This window comes from Paramormyrops kingsleyae, chromosome 6, assembly GCF_048594095.1.
Source record: "Paramormyrops kingsleyae isolate MSU_618 chromosome 6, PKINGS_0.4, whole genome shotgun sequence".
NCBI classification, from domain to species: domain Eukaryota; kingdom Metazoa; phylum Chordata; class Actinopteri; order Osteoglossiformes; family Mormyridae; genus Paramormyrops; species Paramormyrops kingsleyae.
The window spans coordinates 14070107-14087820 of record NC_132802.1 but is presented as its reverse complement, the minus strand read 5'-3'; the positions used below and the strand labels follow the sequence as shown (position 1 = coordinate 14087820).

General features: G+C 44.3%; 1 protein-coding gene and 1 long non-coding RNA gene across 4 annotated transcripts in view; one reads left to right on the top strand and one right to left on the bottom strand.

The window, feature by feature from the left end:
- Window positions 1-7621: 7621 nt before the first annotated feature.
- On the bottom strand, window positions 7622-11529 carry LOC111858436 (uncharacterized). Of its 2 annotated transcripts, XR_002841585.2 has the most exons (3): window positions 11066-11529; window positions 10797-10942; window positions 7622-10245 (listed from the first exon to the last, which is right to left on the bottom strand). It is a non-coding gene; the product is annotated as an uncharacterized lncRNA (long non-coding RNA). The 2 variants fall into 2 exon arrangements; XR_002841584.2 differs by having other exon boundaries at window positions 7622-10942.
- A 4698-nt stretch (window positions 11530-16227) lies between these two features.
- Window positions 16228-17714, top strand: part of kcnj6 (potassium inwardly rectifying channel subfamily J member 6) — a 47942-nt gene continuing 46455 nt past the window's right edge. The window contains exon 1 of one of the 2 annotated variants that reach the window (XM_023840212.2): window positions 16228-16677. Coding sequence is in view for 1 of the 2 variants with exons in the window: in XM_023840211.2 (XP_023695979.1) it covers window positions 16654-16677 (24 nt within the window). In the remaining variant the exon portion in view is untranslated. The remainder of the gene's footprint in view (window positions 16678-17714) is intronic. The other variant, XM_023840211.2, reaches the window with a different exon arrangement.

The window sequence follows — 17714 nt, the reverse complement described above, 5'->3', positions numbered from 1 at the left end:
AGTTTTCCTACTTTTTTTCCCCCCTTTTCACAAAAAGTGTAAAATGCATTCATGCCTGAGCGAGTTGAATCTTGCGGCCTCTGCCCACGCTTCTCTCTCTAGACGTCGAGTATCCTCTCAGTCACCCCAGCTGCAAGAAGAGACTGGGGTGGTTTGATAGCCTGCTGGTACCTAGTCCAGGCCTCCCCCGATGCACTGACAGAGGAGGGGGGCCTTTCTGCTGGCTCCATGCATCACCATTCATTATTCATACCCGAGCCCTCCAGCCGTATATGCTCACGGGCAGACACCCCCAAAACACCCTGAAGATGCCCCATAACATGTGACCCAACACGTCCTGGGGCTGAACTTGTGGGAAAACGAGCGATCAATTTTGTACGATGAGTAAATTCAACGCCTCGGCATGACTGTGTTGGCCTGGAGAGCAGGGATAATGAAATTTTAACTCCAGCTGGGGATTTGACAGGTGTTTTGCTGACATCATAACAAGCTCATAGACTCATAAAGAACAAATGCCTTCATCCCCTGTGCATCCAGCTGAAACACAACAAAATACAACATCCTTAAAAGAAATGTCAGTGCATCCCATTATTTTCACCCAGTTAATTCTCTGCTCTTTATTCTTTGCTAAACTTTTAATAAGTTTATTTGCTTTTTCAAATTTATTTGCTTGTTTCTATTTCTTACAGCACATTGGTACAACTTTGTTTGATCTTAAACGTGCTATAAAAATAAAATTGACCTTGACCTGAGATGGGCACAAAAACACCAAAAAGTAGCTTGTTACAATTTACAATTACTTGCTCCTCAAAAGTAACAAAATAAAACACAAAATACTGGTCTGACAAAATGTATTTAATTAAATTACAACTAATTTGTAATTTAAAAATGCAAAAATAGATGTAAAATGGTAATGTACAAAATACATACACGTACTGTTACAGCCCTAGTAATGTGTAATGTTTATAAAATATACTTGCCCTAACTTTAAATAAAATAATCATCTTGTGATTTACATGCGTTATAGCTTTAGTTGTGAAATGAAAAATGACTTTTGTAACATTAGTAAGGTAATGAGAGCTCAGTATGCCGCTCCTGCTATAGCAGGTTGGGGAAACATTGAGATTCCACCTTCCAGGAAGCCAATACAAGATTGTGAATGTTTGTATTGGGGTTTCACTCTCGGTTTCAGAACCGTTACACCCTTAATTTATACCCAGTGTTTCCCACAGAATTACTGGCGGTGGCTGACAGTGGGACCACTGTATATGTGTGTGTGTGTATGTGTGTGTGCACGCACAAGAAGGCACACCAACGGTTTAAAATGATCATAATGCGTGAATGTCCCACTTTGTCTCACAGTAGACAAAATAAAATTATATACTTAATTAAGTTGTTAAATGCATAAAATACAATCTCTCAAAGTATTTGGTTACAAATTAAATCAGATTTTTTTTTTTTGTCCAGCAAAATACCAACAACAAAATTGTCCTAAGTAATTACTAAACACATTATATTGAAGTACAGCCCATCTCTGACCTTGACACTGACCTTACACACGTATATTTAACCTGTTATCTTTCTCAGTCACTCAATGAGATTAAAAAAACGCCCTGTGCACAGCAGTGACCTGTTTTTTTTGTCTGGGCAATATGGGGGGGGGGGGGGAGGGGGTTTCTTGGAGGAGATGCACATTCTGTTAATTACAGCCTCGTACCCCGTCCCGTTGCCAGGCTTCTATTCGCAGGGGGCTCTGGGGTGTTTGCGGAAGCAGAATCCTAAATATAGCGCGGGCATCGATTGGCGCATGATTGGGGCAGAGAGGACCCAGCCCTGCCATGCCCACTGCAGAGGGGACACGGGGCCCCCTTCCTCGCACCCAGTGGGCTGCCCATTGATTGTGGTTCGTGGTGGAGAGGACAGGGTGGTCTGAGTCACAGCCTCCCACCCACGGGGGATTCTGGAGGCTACCGATCCCCACCGTCTTACTGCGACTTCCGACGAAGGAAATGAAGACACGTGGATGGAGATCACACCTCCGCCCTCGCTTAGCACCCACTGATTACCAGCAGCTGACGTGCTCTGTTCATAGGGGTGGTGCTTTGTTTTTATGGCCCAGTGGGTGTTTTGTGCTTTTGGAGGTCATGCATTGTCCAGGTAAAGCGGTAGTCTGCAGGGGAAAGACCACAGGAGTACAATAACATTTATTTATTTAGCAGACTGTTATTCCCAAAGTGACAAATGGGAAAGCCGTTCCCTAGAGCAGTTGGGGGTTAAGGGCCTAATGGTGACATCATCACGCCAACTGTGGGATTTGAGCCGGCAACCTTCTGAGTCCTAACCCGCAGAGTCACACAATTAACAGCCTCAGCACGTCCAACAAGCCGGCTCTGCTCTACAGTGCCCCTAATCATCACCTTTTCACTCTCCATCATCCCTCCCTGTTGCGTCACAGATATCCGTCTGCCTCATTCCTGCCCGCCATTCTGCCCCATGCCGGACCTCCACTGAGGGGTCGTGGCTGAGCCGGACCAGCACGACGGGATCCCGCAACTCTAGGGGCTGCTCGGAGAGGCCCCACAGCTGGCCAGGATGGCCGAAAGCGTGCGGCGCCCTGGGAGACGAGCGCCATCTGCTCCCTCTCCTTTCCCATGAGGACGCAAGGCAGCGGTGGGGGCCACACACACTCAACCCTAATATCAGGGCGGGCTCATATATGTAACGCCTCACACGGCATAGTACATACCCTCAGGCAGCCTGTATATTACAAAAAACCCGGAACTTGATGAAAGGGCAATTCTGCCAAGTTGCCGCGGTAACCAGCTTCCTGGGTGACATCACTGACCTTGCCGGAACCCAAAGGAGCAGAGTTTAAAAGTACGAATCAGCCTGTTTTTTTCTGCAGGGAGCAGAAGTACGACCAGCCCAGTTGTATTTCAGGCCTTTTGGCAGCTCCATCTTTGAGCACCTGTGTGATTACAGCCTTGCAGTGATTGCCCCAGGCTGTAACACCGTAATGGCCCTATAATTCCGCTCACCTATTTTCTTTTCCAGGTGGTGACATTACTGACTTCTTCCTGATAAGATGGATGGTTCCTCCTGACAGTCTTAACCCCCTCCCTGAACCACTTTACACACCCCCCAGTCCATATCCAAGGAGACCCGAGCCCATCTACCTGGTATATGCTGATAGCATGGTGCTTCAATTCTAAAATATAGACTCATCTATACTTCTGACTCTGTGTACGGGGGGGAGGGGGGGTTGTAGACGACATTATCTGGGGGTCTTTGAACAACAGAAGTCAGGTTCCATATGCCCAGAGGCTGATGGGAGAGTAGTGACAGAGGAGGGGGGGGGGGGGTATGGGCGATAGGGCTGGAAGGAGCACTGCCCCGGGGAACCATTTCAGAGACCATGGGGGGGGGGCGTCCTCCTTAACAGAGCCACAGTCACAGCAAACACAACCCTCTCTGCCACTTTAATGCTTGTGATTTTTCTGGCTCTTTCTAGTTCCCTTTTAACCAACACCCCCCCCCCTCCCATATAATGGCTCACTGGGTTAATATTTCGAAGGTTGCTGGTTCAGGATAGTGGGCAGTATGGTTTGTGCCCTTGAGCAAGACCCTTAACCCTTATTGCTCCAGTTGACCCCCCCATTGTCATTTGGATGCCGGATAAAAACTTCCACTAATTAACTGTATCACTAAAAGGCTGAGAGGCTGAAAGTTATAGCTAGAATGTTAGCAGTATGACTGTCAGTCGTCTGGTGAGTCACTGATTTCCATCATTAACATTTCTAATTGAGGTACTCATCCTTTTCTAATTGATCATAATATTTTCATCCATCCATCCATCCACCCATCCATCCAAGAGGCTCTGCACCAGCTGCAGCATGTCATCTTCAGAGGTGCACCAGCCTTTAGGATGCGTCCTGTTTGTTGGCCCCGTAGATGAAAAGCAAGGCAGCTGCCTGGGCTGCCAGCTCACAGCACGGGGTCATGGTTCATTGAATATTTCTCTCCTCAGTCCCCACTTCAAACAGCAGCTGGGGGATATTTTTTGTTTCAGGGACAATGGCAGATTTTCCTTTGTATTACTGCAATCAGCCGCTTTGATACGAGTCCTACTCCTCTGGGTGTGAACGTGTGCGTGGCCACTTTCCACGATAAATAATTGCTTCTTCGCTTCTCCTTTCGACTGGCTGCTCCGGGTCCAGGTTCTGTATTGCGTCTGTAAGGAGGGGTGTGCCGACAGTACGCCCTAACCCCAGCCTCCCCCTCCCTCAGCTCCCTCCCCACCCCCTGAGCTCTTTAATAATCACTGTAGTAGGGGTTCGACTTTCCAAGCACAGCCATGATGTCGGATTTGCCAAGTTTGATGACAGCGGTGGGTCCCACCTCACAAATAGTCTTCTAAGGGGCCACAAAAGGATTATTTTTTTGTTTTTGGTGTTTAAGACAGACTCATTAACTTGATGGAGTCCTTGAGCAGAGAATGCGAGAGTCTGCGATGTGTTTGATGGGCAATTGTTTTCCCACGGCTGCCAGTGAAAGGCAGTTGGTGTTTCCATTACGCATTTAAAAGTTCCTTAGATTTTCATGTTTTTAAATGCAGTTACTAACCCAATACAAGCAATCAAGGTCATAGTGTTAATCTTCGACTATGTATTTATTCATCTTCCAACTATTTACCCTGAATACGTTCGTGGAGACCCTAGACCTTGTCCCAGAGCACAGGGAACGGCAGAGGTGCAGTTTGAATAGGAAGCCAGTCCATCGCAGTAATGTAAGGAAATGCCGATTCACTGTGAGCAAGTTAGAGATGCAGATACGCATAACTGCACGTCAAATACGACTGGAAATCAGGAAGGAATGGATGACACTCAGACAACAGCGCCACCTAATATTGGATTAAATGTATTTTTTTTATAAATGACCTGACCCCATGACCCCACTGCACTTTACATATACACTCAGGGGTCACATTGTTATGTATACCTAGCTAATACAGGATAGTACCCATGTTTGCCTCCAGAATCACTTCAAAGGTAGAAAAGCTGTGTCTTTTGATCAGTGTTGGATCAGGTGTCTTAGCCGCCCTAATGCTTAGCCTTTCTCCACACCGCTGTTGTCCTCATCTGTTGTACTTGTTGACTTCCTGCTATCTTTAACGAGTCTGGGCACCCTCATCTGAGTGCTTTCATTAACAAGGCATTTTCAGCAACAGAACTACTGCTGACTGGGTGTTTTCATGTTCTATGTAAGCTCCAGACACTGTAGTGCGTGTAAATCCCAGAAGGACGAGTGTTCCTGAAATGCTGGAACCACCACGTCTGGCAGGAACAATCACATCACATTCAGTCACTTAGATCAGATGTCTTAGCCGCTCTAATGCTTAGCCAAATGGTAACTATACCTCTTGACCCCATCTGTGTGCCATATGTATTCAGTTGCAGACGCATGATTGGCCAGTTGGAGGACCAGGCTGTTGTGTTGACGAGCAGATGTATATATATTCTGACTATAAACACACAAAGACATACAGCACATGGTGCAAAAAAGGCTGTTTGGGGGCAGGGGAGGGACCTCTTGGGGTCCCAGGCCAACTGGCTACCCACCCACTCTGGGTACGCTAACTGCACAAGGTCAACTGGACTACATGTCAAGCCCAAACCACCAGAGAATGCATTCACACTTTTTCCTAAGCTTTGCATGAGACATCACATGCACTGTGAGCCTCCTTGGTTATTCTGTATAGATTTATGGGGTCTTCAAAGGGCCAATCAGTGTGAAGAATATTCATATGTGGAGTGCTGATGATTTGGTCCTGCGATCATAATGTCTGGGGCTTTTGCCTTGAATGAATGCAGTGAATCATCCTCCCTGGAATCTCTCGGTTTTGATATACAGAAGCTACATATTTTGTAATTATTGCCATATATGCCAGTGATGTTCATATTCATTCCTGTGCATGTATTCGTTTGCTGTAACAGGCCTCATTATGACCTCGTTAGCAACTAATCAGGCAATTTCTCTGCAAAAATGACTTTGAACTCAGCAAAACCCATCACCTCTCATAAAAGATCTAAGCATGAATTTTGCAGTTCTTCACAATTCTTTTCACACTTTTAAAATCGTTTAAAAAAAATTAAACTTGATACGCAACTGTGAGTATAGGAACACAGTTTACAAATCCTGACAGCTTCCTGTAAATTTTTCTCATTTACTATAAAAATTTCTCTGATAACCTCTTACAAGAGACCCTATCAATCTGACAGCAACCTTGCTGACAGATTTCACTGAGTGACGTAGTTGAGTAGACCATTGTTTGCATGACCGGCTGGCCGGAAAAATGTCCCTCTGTGACAGTCATATCAAAAGTCCGTGATGCGACCTTTCCGTGTCATCGCACAGAAGGGAGAAAGGTAGCCAGTGATGTAAACAACACCAAGGCTGACTCAACTCTCCCCTAAACCTGAGGAGGCATGAGAAGGGCCAGAGGGGAGCCCAAAGAGCCATAATTATCCTCTTTCCCTGGCATAAGACAGCCCGCCTTCCTTTGAAATCATACAGTGTTGCGGTCCTATGAATGTTTTCTCAAGAAAACAAGGTCCAGAGGCTTCAACAAAGGTCAAACATTTCTATGACTTCATAATGTCTAGTCAGCAAAGGGTTTGAACACCTAACTCATGGTGTTAAGTGGATGTGCAGAAAAATACCAAAATGTGTTTTTTTTTTTGTTTTTTTATAAAAACCTTGTGGGAACTCCGTATATATGCAGTACATTCAAGACCTCAAAGCACAGCTAACTGTATACATGCAAAAAGACATAAGACTGCAAGCTTGCCACTGACGTTATGCGTCGCACATCACATTATGTAGGAACGCCAACTATCTGCTGAGGGACACCGGTGATTTGCAGCCCCGGGGAGGCAGGGTACTTTATGGTAAGCTCGGGACAGATTACGGCAGTCACCGAAATAGACAAGGACATGCTTTGTTTAGAATGGCCCGTCAAAGAGGACACTGGACTCCGGTGCACAACAAACAGAGATGTAGTCTGTGTCGGTTATTTATAATTGCTAAGGATTTCAGACTAAAGCTCCCCTCTGAGTTATGCTCCTTCTTAGAAACAGTGCACCACCATTTTTAATAACACTTAAGATTGTCATGATTCAGGGGCAAAAGTATTCCCTCTTGGAGGGAAGATTTATGATTTGATACCCATTAGAATGGTCCGTACCCAATAGCAAGCATCAAACAATTTGATTGTTTTCCTTTCATTTATTCTGTTCAGATCCCCAAATTAAGTGCAAATGGATTCTCTCTCACCGGCCGTCCCTGCTTTCACTTTTCAATGCCTCAGTCAGGCATCTGTTAAAATCTCCCCTCTCCCAATGGATTGGTATAGAAATTACTATCTAGTGCAACAAGTTCCTTTTAAAGCCAAAATTAGCACTGAGCAGCTTGACAACCTCAGATGTAGCCTGATACATCCATAATACTGGGATCATTAATATTTATACCATAATTTAACATCATTTTCAACATAACAATCACATGGAACCAATGACACGCATCTCAGCCATTCATCAAACAGATTAGCGATGGGGAACAGCCATCACGTTACATAAAACGGTGTTTTATTGGTTAATCAAATCGAAGGAAGGCACCGTTAAATAAATTCTGTTGGTATCCAGTGATATGACCTTTATTTTGATGCTTCAAGCTCTGTCTCCCCAAGGTATCCTCCAATCAAGAGGAGACAGAAACACATAAAAAGTTAAGCAATGAGCAGCTTTATCAGCAAGCACAGTGCAATCATTTCACGCAGCTAAGCTTCTAAACATAACCGTCTGTAAAAGGAAACAATTCACAAAACATCTCCATAAGCAAACACTACAAGATCAAATAAGAAAAGAAATCCTTGCATGGCCAGTCATGTGACTGGGGATAAACGTGACATCCACGTAAACGACAAGATTATTTTCATGATCTTCAATCTATAATAGCAGAGACGAGAAGATTACTGGCGGAAGAAATTAAAAGGCTGCCACACTGCAGCAGAACTGCATGAATCTATAGCACTGCATCATCATGCTGGTTTTATTTGGTTCAACTCCAATCCAATTTTAATTAAGCACTGCGTGGAGTTTTTCCAGCAACTGTCACACGGTCTTTATCCAATTCCTTCTGTTGGTCTTGGTTACGTTAAAGATGGAATAGTACAAGCATGATGACCATTGTCAGAAAAAGGCAGCGAAAAAACATTTAAAAATGCTCATCCATCATTACACCTATTACACCATATGGGTAATATGATCAGTTTCTCTACTGATCATATTACCCATAACCCTCTATACACATAAAAACTAAACATCACATTAGTACTGGCAGCATAAAAATTATGCGATGGGCACCATGTTAAAAAATGTCGCTTGCGTGTTCATTTGATCATGTAGAATGTAGGTGACTCTGCATTTTCCCATTTTTTAATTTTTCAAATAAAGGGATTGGGTCTCATAGCGTCGCACATTAACGGCACTTCAGGAGAATCCATCCACTTCAAGTGAGAGGGAGATTACATTTGATTTGGAAGTAATACGCTCTAATGAGATTGCCATTACCAGTCAGACAGAAAATCTATGTTATTGTACCAGCAAAATACCACCACCAGACCTGCCCCCCCCCCCCCATTCAGAATTTGGGTCTGCTCAACATTCTCTTTTGCACCATGATGGTTGCGGAAGACGAATTCACCAGAGCACCCGGACGGCCTTGACTGCCAGGCGGCACAGAACTTGGGATGGTGTTGGATTCGCCCCCCCCCCCCCCGGCAGTCGCTCCCCTTGTGGTAGTCTGGGCATGGGGCCACCCACACGGCCCCCAGGCCAGGCCTCATATACCGCCACCCCCTACTGTCCTGGCGTAAAGCAGATGGCGACAGTGAGAGGCCAGATGCAGGGAGGAGAGGCGCCAGGAGCTGAGGCTGCCGACCGCCTTTTTTAGAGCGGCCATCGCTATCGTAAACCCATCTGAGAGCATCGATGAACTACGGAGTTCTTAGTACAGTACAGTCAGTGCTCGAGATCTGACAGTCCTCTCTGCAGAACCTTCAGTGCATTAAACTGGCTGGCTTTCCGGTTCCTGCCTCTGGCCAGAGCATCTCCCCAATCCTTCCCAGATTCCTGTTTAGCAATGTAGCACAGTCCTTGTCATTGGAGTGGGACTGGGATAATGGGAGCAGTGGTACAGCACGGCATTCCATACCCACTCTTCTGCTCATCCTGCATGCTGCATCACGCCGACTCACTTCTCTTTCTCTAAAGTCATCGCGGTGAGCATGACCGGAGGTACCACAGCAGGGGATGTGTAATTGGAGCTACCCAGCCGTTAATGTCAGCCAGAGGGTCTCAGCTGACTGCTGCTTAATTGGCTGTTACAGAGCGGTGGGGCACTTCCAACTTGCCAGTTGTTCAGCTCATCCAATCAGATCTGGATCCTCCATATCATGTGACTTGCAATGCGTAAAGAAAGAAATGGTCTTGGCAGGGATGTTGTGGGTGAAGTGGACACCCTGCACAACACATCTGGCTGGATGTTTGGAGCCGGGAGGGCATGGTTGAGCCAAGTCTAATTAAAAACAACTGATTGAGTGAAAACCAGGAAACAAACAAAAAAAATCTTAACAGAGATGTGATTTTGATCAAAAGCCTTTCTTTGAGTCTCCCCTGGCTGCTGCTGCATGACTCTTCTGGAACTTCTCTCCAGCCATCCATTTACCTTTATATTTCCTGGAACAACCAGTGTATCCTTCATAAATGCACACATTTATAAATTCATGCCCATGCCCAAGCTTTCTGTCAGCCCCAAAGTCAATAATGCCCAGACGGCCCAAGGAAACGACAGCGTCCTGATAAGCAGGCCATTTACTATCCTTTGACTTATTTTCAGCAGTCAGTCTTCATGCTTGTGAGCTCAGCGTGTGGCGAATAATGCAACTCTGCAAACTGGCCTCCAGCTCCTGCTTTACATGTTGGCATGGGATGGCAGATTCCCTCTCTCTCACACTTACTCCGTCTCTGTTTGTAGACACTTTTGTTTGAAGGCCAGATGTATGTACAAAGCCTGTGATGTGTCTCCAATCTGTCAGATGAGTCCTAGGATGTTTCCAAAAAAAGTCCAGGACGGGCACCTGCCAGGCTCTGGAAATCGAGAGAGTGTCTTTCCCCCAGGTGGGTAACACTAAGAAGACATCTTTATTGTAATTAATGAATTATAAGCAACACTTATCCCACCCATGAACACTTATTAACAGCAAACTGAGAAACCTGCCCCCAAACCATCACATTTAACTGATCACGACACTAAAAAGGTTTTTTATATAGATAAGAAAAGAGAGTAACTGAATATAGAAAAAACAACTCAGTTCTCACATTTAGACACAGGTATACAGGTTTTCGTTTGAGATTACGTATTGTGACTGTAACGTGATACGTAATCACAGATATTCTTAATAATACAGAGTGACCTAAGGACAGACATAAAGATGGAAAACGTGCGAAAGTGACGTCAAGTGTAAGAAAAGTAAACTTAGTAATACAGAGATTGACCTAAGGACAGATATTAACAGGGAAAACATGTCAGAGTGATTTGGAGTGTGAGAAAAGTAAATAAATCATTGTTATGTCTGTAGCATAATGAAGCAAAATAATATATACGATGCCACAGAGGACAGTGTAATTATAAATAGGACTGCGGTCTGCCATGCAGCGAGGGGAGAGAATCGAATTTACCTCGTGTTTTGTCTTCACACGAACAGCGGCCTCCCCGTCTTGGCGGCCGAAGAGCATCCCATCATACACTGGTGAGCACTGCGCGGCGGGAACAAGGCACGGTCTGCCGGGAGTCGCGTCGAACGGCAGCCGCGTCTAGGAGATACCTGTTTCCGCGGCATGGGGGAGCGCAAGATACAGGGTAAAAAGACGAACGAAAGGAGTGTCACGTGACGCGGCGTTTAAATTGAGGGTTCTCGTTTCAAGGGCTGGGGGTCGCGTGCGCTCACCCGGAATAAACCGCGATCATTCGTGTTAACGCCGCCGCTGAACTCAGAATGACACGCCGTATTACCCTCGCAGCATTTTAATTCGTCAAATCTGGCATTCAGATCGCGGCGCATAATGCATCCAGCCAATCAGATTACGCTGTGACAACAGGCACGCAACGGGGGAAATGATCAGGAACGTTTATCTCGTACGCCAAATATTTTCTTGTAAAGTTTCAATCGTCGTGCACTTTTGTTGTGCACTTTTCTTAATTTTAAATGAAATATGCCAGGTTTTACTAGAAATATTTCAATAACAGCCGCCTGGGAATTTGATGAAAGATTTTTTTAAAAAGCCAGAGGTGCAAAAGCATTTGCATAACCATGTCATCAGCTGTTTTCATGTTAACATGGAAAGTAATGCCTGACAAAAAAATTAAGGCAATTTTTGCCTCTTCAGCAGTATCTGAAAATCTTCCACTCAGATTGGCCTTCAGGCACCTCACCCTGTGAGCGGACCTTAAAGGGAGACACGCGTTGGCTGACTGGTTCTCTCTCCACACAGCAGCTTGGACTGTGTCCTTGCTACTTCCCACACAAGCCCCTCCTCCCCCCCCTGTGTGGTTTGGCCCAGCTGAGAGGTCCCCTCTGCAGGTGTCTCCTCAGAAGCCTGTAAAAGCTGGGTTGCCTCTGATGTGCGCACGCCACTGATCACACACTTTGACCTCAACCCCTGCTAAGACAACCCCCTCCCTTACTGGCATACATAGATAGCGGAAGCTTTATTCTGGCTATGAAGCCTCTGCGGCTGTATGCACCCAGCCCCGCGTCCAGGCACGGTGACTCTGCCCAGAACTGACAAGGACTCCTTTGTCCTGCCTTCCCTCCTTCAATTCAAGGAGCTCTGGCAGGCCTGCATGTATGGGTGTGCATGTGGGGAAGCATGCATACAGTGGATTTCAGAAACAGCAGAGATACATGCCCATTCACAAATGCAAAACAAACCCAGTGAAAGTCGGTGCGGGTATGAGAGGGAAACTTTTACTAAGGAACGACATTTTCCCAAGCACTCATTCCCACAAGTGTGCATTATTGTTATTAATTATGACCTTTGAAAAAAGGCTCTTTCTTACAAGGAGCTGCCATTACAAGCAGATGTTCATATCTATTATACTAACAACTTTGGATTTTTCTGATTACTTTTTTTTACGTCGCATTCATGGACTGACACGGCACAGTGGTCTGACGACTCATGATGCTCTTTTTCTTTTTTTTTTAGGCTTGTTTTGTAGTTTGATTAAGAAGAACAAGATGAATTATGAGGTCATTCAGTCCTTCAATCTGGTTACGACAATCAACTTGTAATGAACTGGTTAAAACGTAACTGCAGAGTCTCACACTGTCTTTGAGGGGATTATCTGCTTAGTTTACTGTAAACATACAGCAATGACAAAACACATTATTCCAGCAAAATGGATTGCTTCCTGTGAGCACCGAGTCAATGGTTTGCCTCTGCCGCAATCAATAACCATAATGGAGCTGTGCAGGCCCTTAAAATGTTTGTCTAATTGAAAGAAACAGGCCACGGACAGGATCTTCAGCAATTTAAAGCGCAATTAAAGGATGACTGCAGAGAGAATGAGTGCCTTTCTTATTGTTTATGTATCTTCAGACACACCAGTGAAGCCGAACAAACTTCAGCTCTTGAGCTAAGTGATCGTATCACTGTTGGGCCCTTGAGCGAAGCCTTTGACTGTGAAAACTGTCCCAGGGTGGTGGATGAATGTCTGACCCCAGGCCTCCCTCTCTGCTCCATATGAGTGTCTCGCAGGAGATTAATAAAAGATATGCTATGCAGTTGTGCAAATGGCAAAAGAAATTTTCATCATTATGAGGGAGGGACAAAGAAACCGTACAGCTCAAAAAATACTGGAAATGCTTCCAACATTCACTGGCCCTGGAAACGATCATTCATTTCTTGCTTCCACATCGAAAAATGTTCAACTTACAGTGGGATCTGCTGCATTTGCTGTGCCCTCCAGCCTGGATGTCACCTGACCAGCAGACTGTAATCTGATTGGTCGGGCTCTTGCTCCTCAGAGACAGATGTTGATCTTTTCCAGCAGCAGGCCAAGGAAGACCCCAGAGCACACCTCTCGCCTAATAAACTCCCTGTTGGCCCCCAGCGCTGCTCTCCTCTGATATTGCTGTCAAACAGGGCTGCGGATGGGCTGAGTCCCCATAGGCAGTGAAAAACACATAATGTCGACTGTCATTTGAAATTAGGGCTCTATTTAAAGTGACGGCGATCCATTCCCCAAGGGGGCTGAGAATAGACACTGATAGAGACTGAATAAGCATACAGAAGAGCCATGACAGATACAAATGTACATAAGGGAGCTTTGAGAGTCGCTTGTAGAAAACAGGAACTCCTCCTAAAACGCCCAACAAAAGATGGGGAAGGATTTGTGTTGTTAGCAATAGGATTCAGTGCACCAGAGGGTTACTCTGAGCAGAAAAGCAGCACAGTCTTTAATGACTTATCAGGGAATGACTGAGTAATCACTGAAGGGGAAAAAGTCACAAGGGATGATTTTTATTACATCATGATCACAGGAATATCTTTATAGGCAATTTATGTGTACATCTTATTCAGGATTTGTTTATTGGTTTGCATTTCTGAGCTGTCTGACACAGTACTGTTTAACTGCCTTGTCGACAGCACATTGCATATCGACCAACCTTAAATGTGCTTTACGTTACCTCTGCCAGTCTTAATGGCCTTTTAATACACTCGATATAGAAGTTCTTATTTTGATTTTGGCCACTAGGGGCAGGTAGTCATACTTTCCTTGTGCTTTTCATCGTGTTCCGGGAATACCCCCCCCCCCTTAAGAGAATTAATGGGCGTGGCCAATTAACTCCTGTGCTAAAGTTACCGCTCTTTACACTATGCATGTTATGCAGCGCCGTCACGAATCAGAAGGGAGGCAGGTCTTGCACCACTAACAGCTATCTTACGGATCCCTAAAGGAGGCAAGAAACAGTGTTGACTGGACTCCTCCCTGCAAAAGTAGAAGAATGCCAATTTCCCCCACACACAGATGGATAATTAATTTCACTGCATTATTACCTTTACTGCAAAGTGACTGGAAATCATATTCGGAATAGAGGAAGGATATATATATATATATGAATAACGTCTATCAATGGTTATGCATATCAGTGTGTCATACATCCAAAACAGTAATAGGCGGCAAACGTTTTTAACGCTTGAGATTTTCACTTTAAATCACTGTGCATACATCTCTTTACTTATTTTTTCAAGTTTAGACAATTCACTGCGCCATACATTTCATGGTGGCTTATAGCGGTTTGGGACGCTCTTCTTTCACATGAGAGGACACTCTCAAACCACGGGGATGCCCTTTCCGATACCGCATTAATCACCCGGGAGATCAGCGATCGACAGCCAGCACAAACCGGAGGCCATACGGCAGCTCCCAAATCGCGGTATCGATTGCACGGCAGCCTAAGCGCTAACTGCTAACACACGCCTCGTGACCTAGCTCGGATGAGGCGTGACTAATGAACCATTCCGGCTGAGGGAAAGTCCTGTGACAGAGGAGCAATTTCCAGCCAGATGTAAGAGGTTAGACATGCCATTTTAAACCCACGTCCAGCCATAAAGAAGCATTGGATACACTAATGTGAGTGGCTTGTTTTTGGGCGCTGTGTTGTCTATCATTACAGGAGTATGCACGTGCACGGTGTATTGTATTTGAATGGTCTTAAGAGCGTGAATAAAGAGCTAAAATTTATAAATAAGTTTTTACCGAACACCATATTATCCAAGTGGAAGACCATATGGGCTTTTCTTTGTTTAAGACGAGATTAATGGATAATTCCCCTCAATAAAAAGCACAGCCACTCCTACAAGCAAATCTGGAAAGAAACTTAATATAGGAATCAAAGTCATATCCGCAATTAATACCCTAGTCAGATCAGTCTTGGCTGCAGCAAGCTGATTTGTTGAAATTTAATCATGGGGCGAGAAAAACAATAATCTCAGATGTTTAGAATTCCCTGATGACCCTCTCATAAACAATTATTTATAGTGAGACTGAAGGCAACTTTACATCGATAGGCCTACCTAGTTGAAAAGGAATAATGATCATAATAAACCAGGATTAACGGTAATTTTCGTTTAACAGTCAAACGCAAACATGGGAACTGAAATTTCATTTTCATCTTACAAAGAACATTATATTGATAATGTATTGATTAAGTATCGTAAATGACCGCTGTGCTTATATGACATCTGGTATCTAGTTTTGATGCGCACGTCAATAATCAATCTCACGGTCAACGTTAGAAAAATATTTTTACAGGATGTCTGAGAACTTTGTTTATGTGGAAGTAAAAACACATAGTTAAGATTGCTAATATGTTGCAATTGATCTTGAATTAAAAGATTCAATCGTAGATGCAAGTCTGTCTGGTTCTGCCCTGAGGGGCTTTAAAAGAACAGTGAAAAAATGTTTTTTATGAAACTTGCCAGTACCGAAGGGAAGTCGTGTTTGATTTATATGTCGATGTAAAACGGAGCGGCGGTGAAACAGCCCCCAGCCCAGGGTTAGTGCAATGGTAGTGTACTCAGCATAGTCCTATATCTGTTTCGCTGAATTATACTTACCCTTTACTTTAAATGTTAATGTTTCAGACCTTACTGTAAAACCATCTTCATCTTTCTCGGTCTGGCTGTTCAGGGGGTATTCCGAACAAAACATCTCCTCGTCACGAAACTGAAATGTGACTATTTATGGCGATTGTCGTATTTTGATTTTATGTGGCTTGCATGTTTTGCATATATATATATATATATATATATATATATATATATATATATATATATATATATATATATATACTTTTACACCGCACTTCATACAGGTCGCTGGCTTTTAAAGCTGATTTTAAGAGCACAGTCCTTTGCAAGACAGGATATAAAACAGAGGCGCACATACCTTCTGTAGGTTAGAAGGGGATAATGAATTTAGCAAATATTTAACAACTAGCAGGATCGTTTTTTCTTTTCCAGCATGTGGCAGTGTTTTCATGTCTCTTTACAGCCTCGACTCGAGGATTTTTGAGCGGAAATGACCGTACTGTAACTGTCTTGGAGATGACGGGCTGTGGACGTGATGGCGTTTATTGCTCGCTGCTTGCCTTGCTTTCTGCTTTCCTCCACCGGGTATAGGTTACATCTCTCCATTAACCTCCCTGTAACGTGTTTTAACCTGAGAACATCACCAATTCTGCCCTTAACCATGTGAATCGGAGCGCTCTTAAAACGCCTAGCTCTCTCCTCTCTCTCTCCCATCACTCGCTCTTTCTTTCCACGTAGTATCTCTCTCTCTCTCTCTCCCCCTTCCCTCTCTGGTCGAGCTCAGAGCAGAAGGGAACATGACAGAATGACAGGAGATGGATTTTTCCACGAGATGTAGAGAACAAATGAGAAATAAACAGCAGCTCTCCTAGGTTGCCCTGTGTGAATCGTATGCCGTCGTGAAACCAGCGTAATTTGTAAATGCGAAGATCATGAATGAATGAAAGCAGCGCTTATTAACTTGGTAGGTAAAACTGTTTATTTGTTCTGTTCTCCTCTTCTTTATTGTACTGTATTCTGAGCATAATTATTCACTTCAGATCAGAGGTATACCGAGGATGATCGAGCGCAAGTGTATTAAGAGTGGATTCAGTTACATAATAGCGACATAGTTGCGTGTACAGTTTTATTAGGATTGTACGGATTATACTGTTGGGATCGGGTTTCTTGTAGTAGAAACGGAGGGATGTAAAACTGGTTTCTGCAAAACGATAATCGAATATATTGTCTCAGAGAAGAAACAGAGTAAATTAGTTATATTTAAAAACCGTAACGGAAATACGTAAAAATACATATGGTACACTGCAGACATATTTGCAACAGCTAACTGCTAAAACTGTCGTCATTATGATTATAACATATGACTCATGATACTTAAATTAATGGATTTGATTATACATCGAGCACAGAATTTTTTCTCAGCTCAATATAAATTTAATATTGTCAAGAGCTTTTGATGTTCTGGTTCATTGTACCGGCGAGTAAAATCCTATAACAATAACACCTCGCCATTCGTTTTTCTAAAAGTTGACCAATTCATACTTACGGTGACTTTACACTCATCTGTTTGATGACACCGACTTTAGGTTTATGTTCATGTAGGCCTATTAACCCCTTTAAATAAACCCAATATCGGACGAAGCGCCATATGTGACCTATAATTGACGTTTGAGGAAAGTCCACGTTTACTAAATGCATTTTATTACTTAGAAGCATACGGACGATAAGCACGGTTATTTCAGCGTAATATTAAACATGCACAGCAAACGGTGCGGGCTCTGGCTCAGTGAGTTATCTGCTAATGAAGTGATACCTATTCTACTCTGGATAAGAGCTGCCTCCATCTCCATGGCGACCTGGAAATCTCTCATCCAAAGCCATGGAGAGTGCGCGAGGCTCACGCGCGAGGAAGGGATCGGTCCGCTGCCAGGACAAAGCGACACGCAGGGTGACGCGCAGAGGGACCGGGGGACAGAGAGGGGGCAAGGCCCCGCAAGCCAA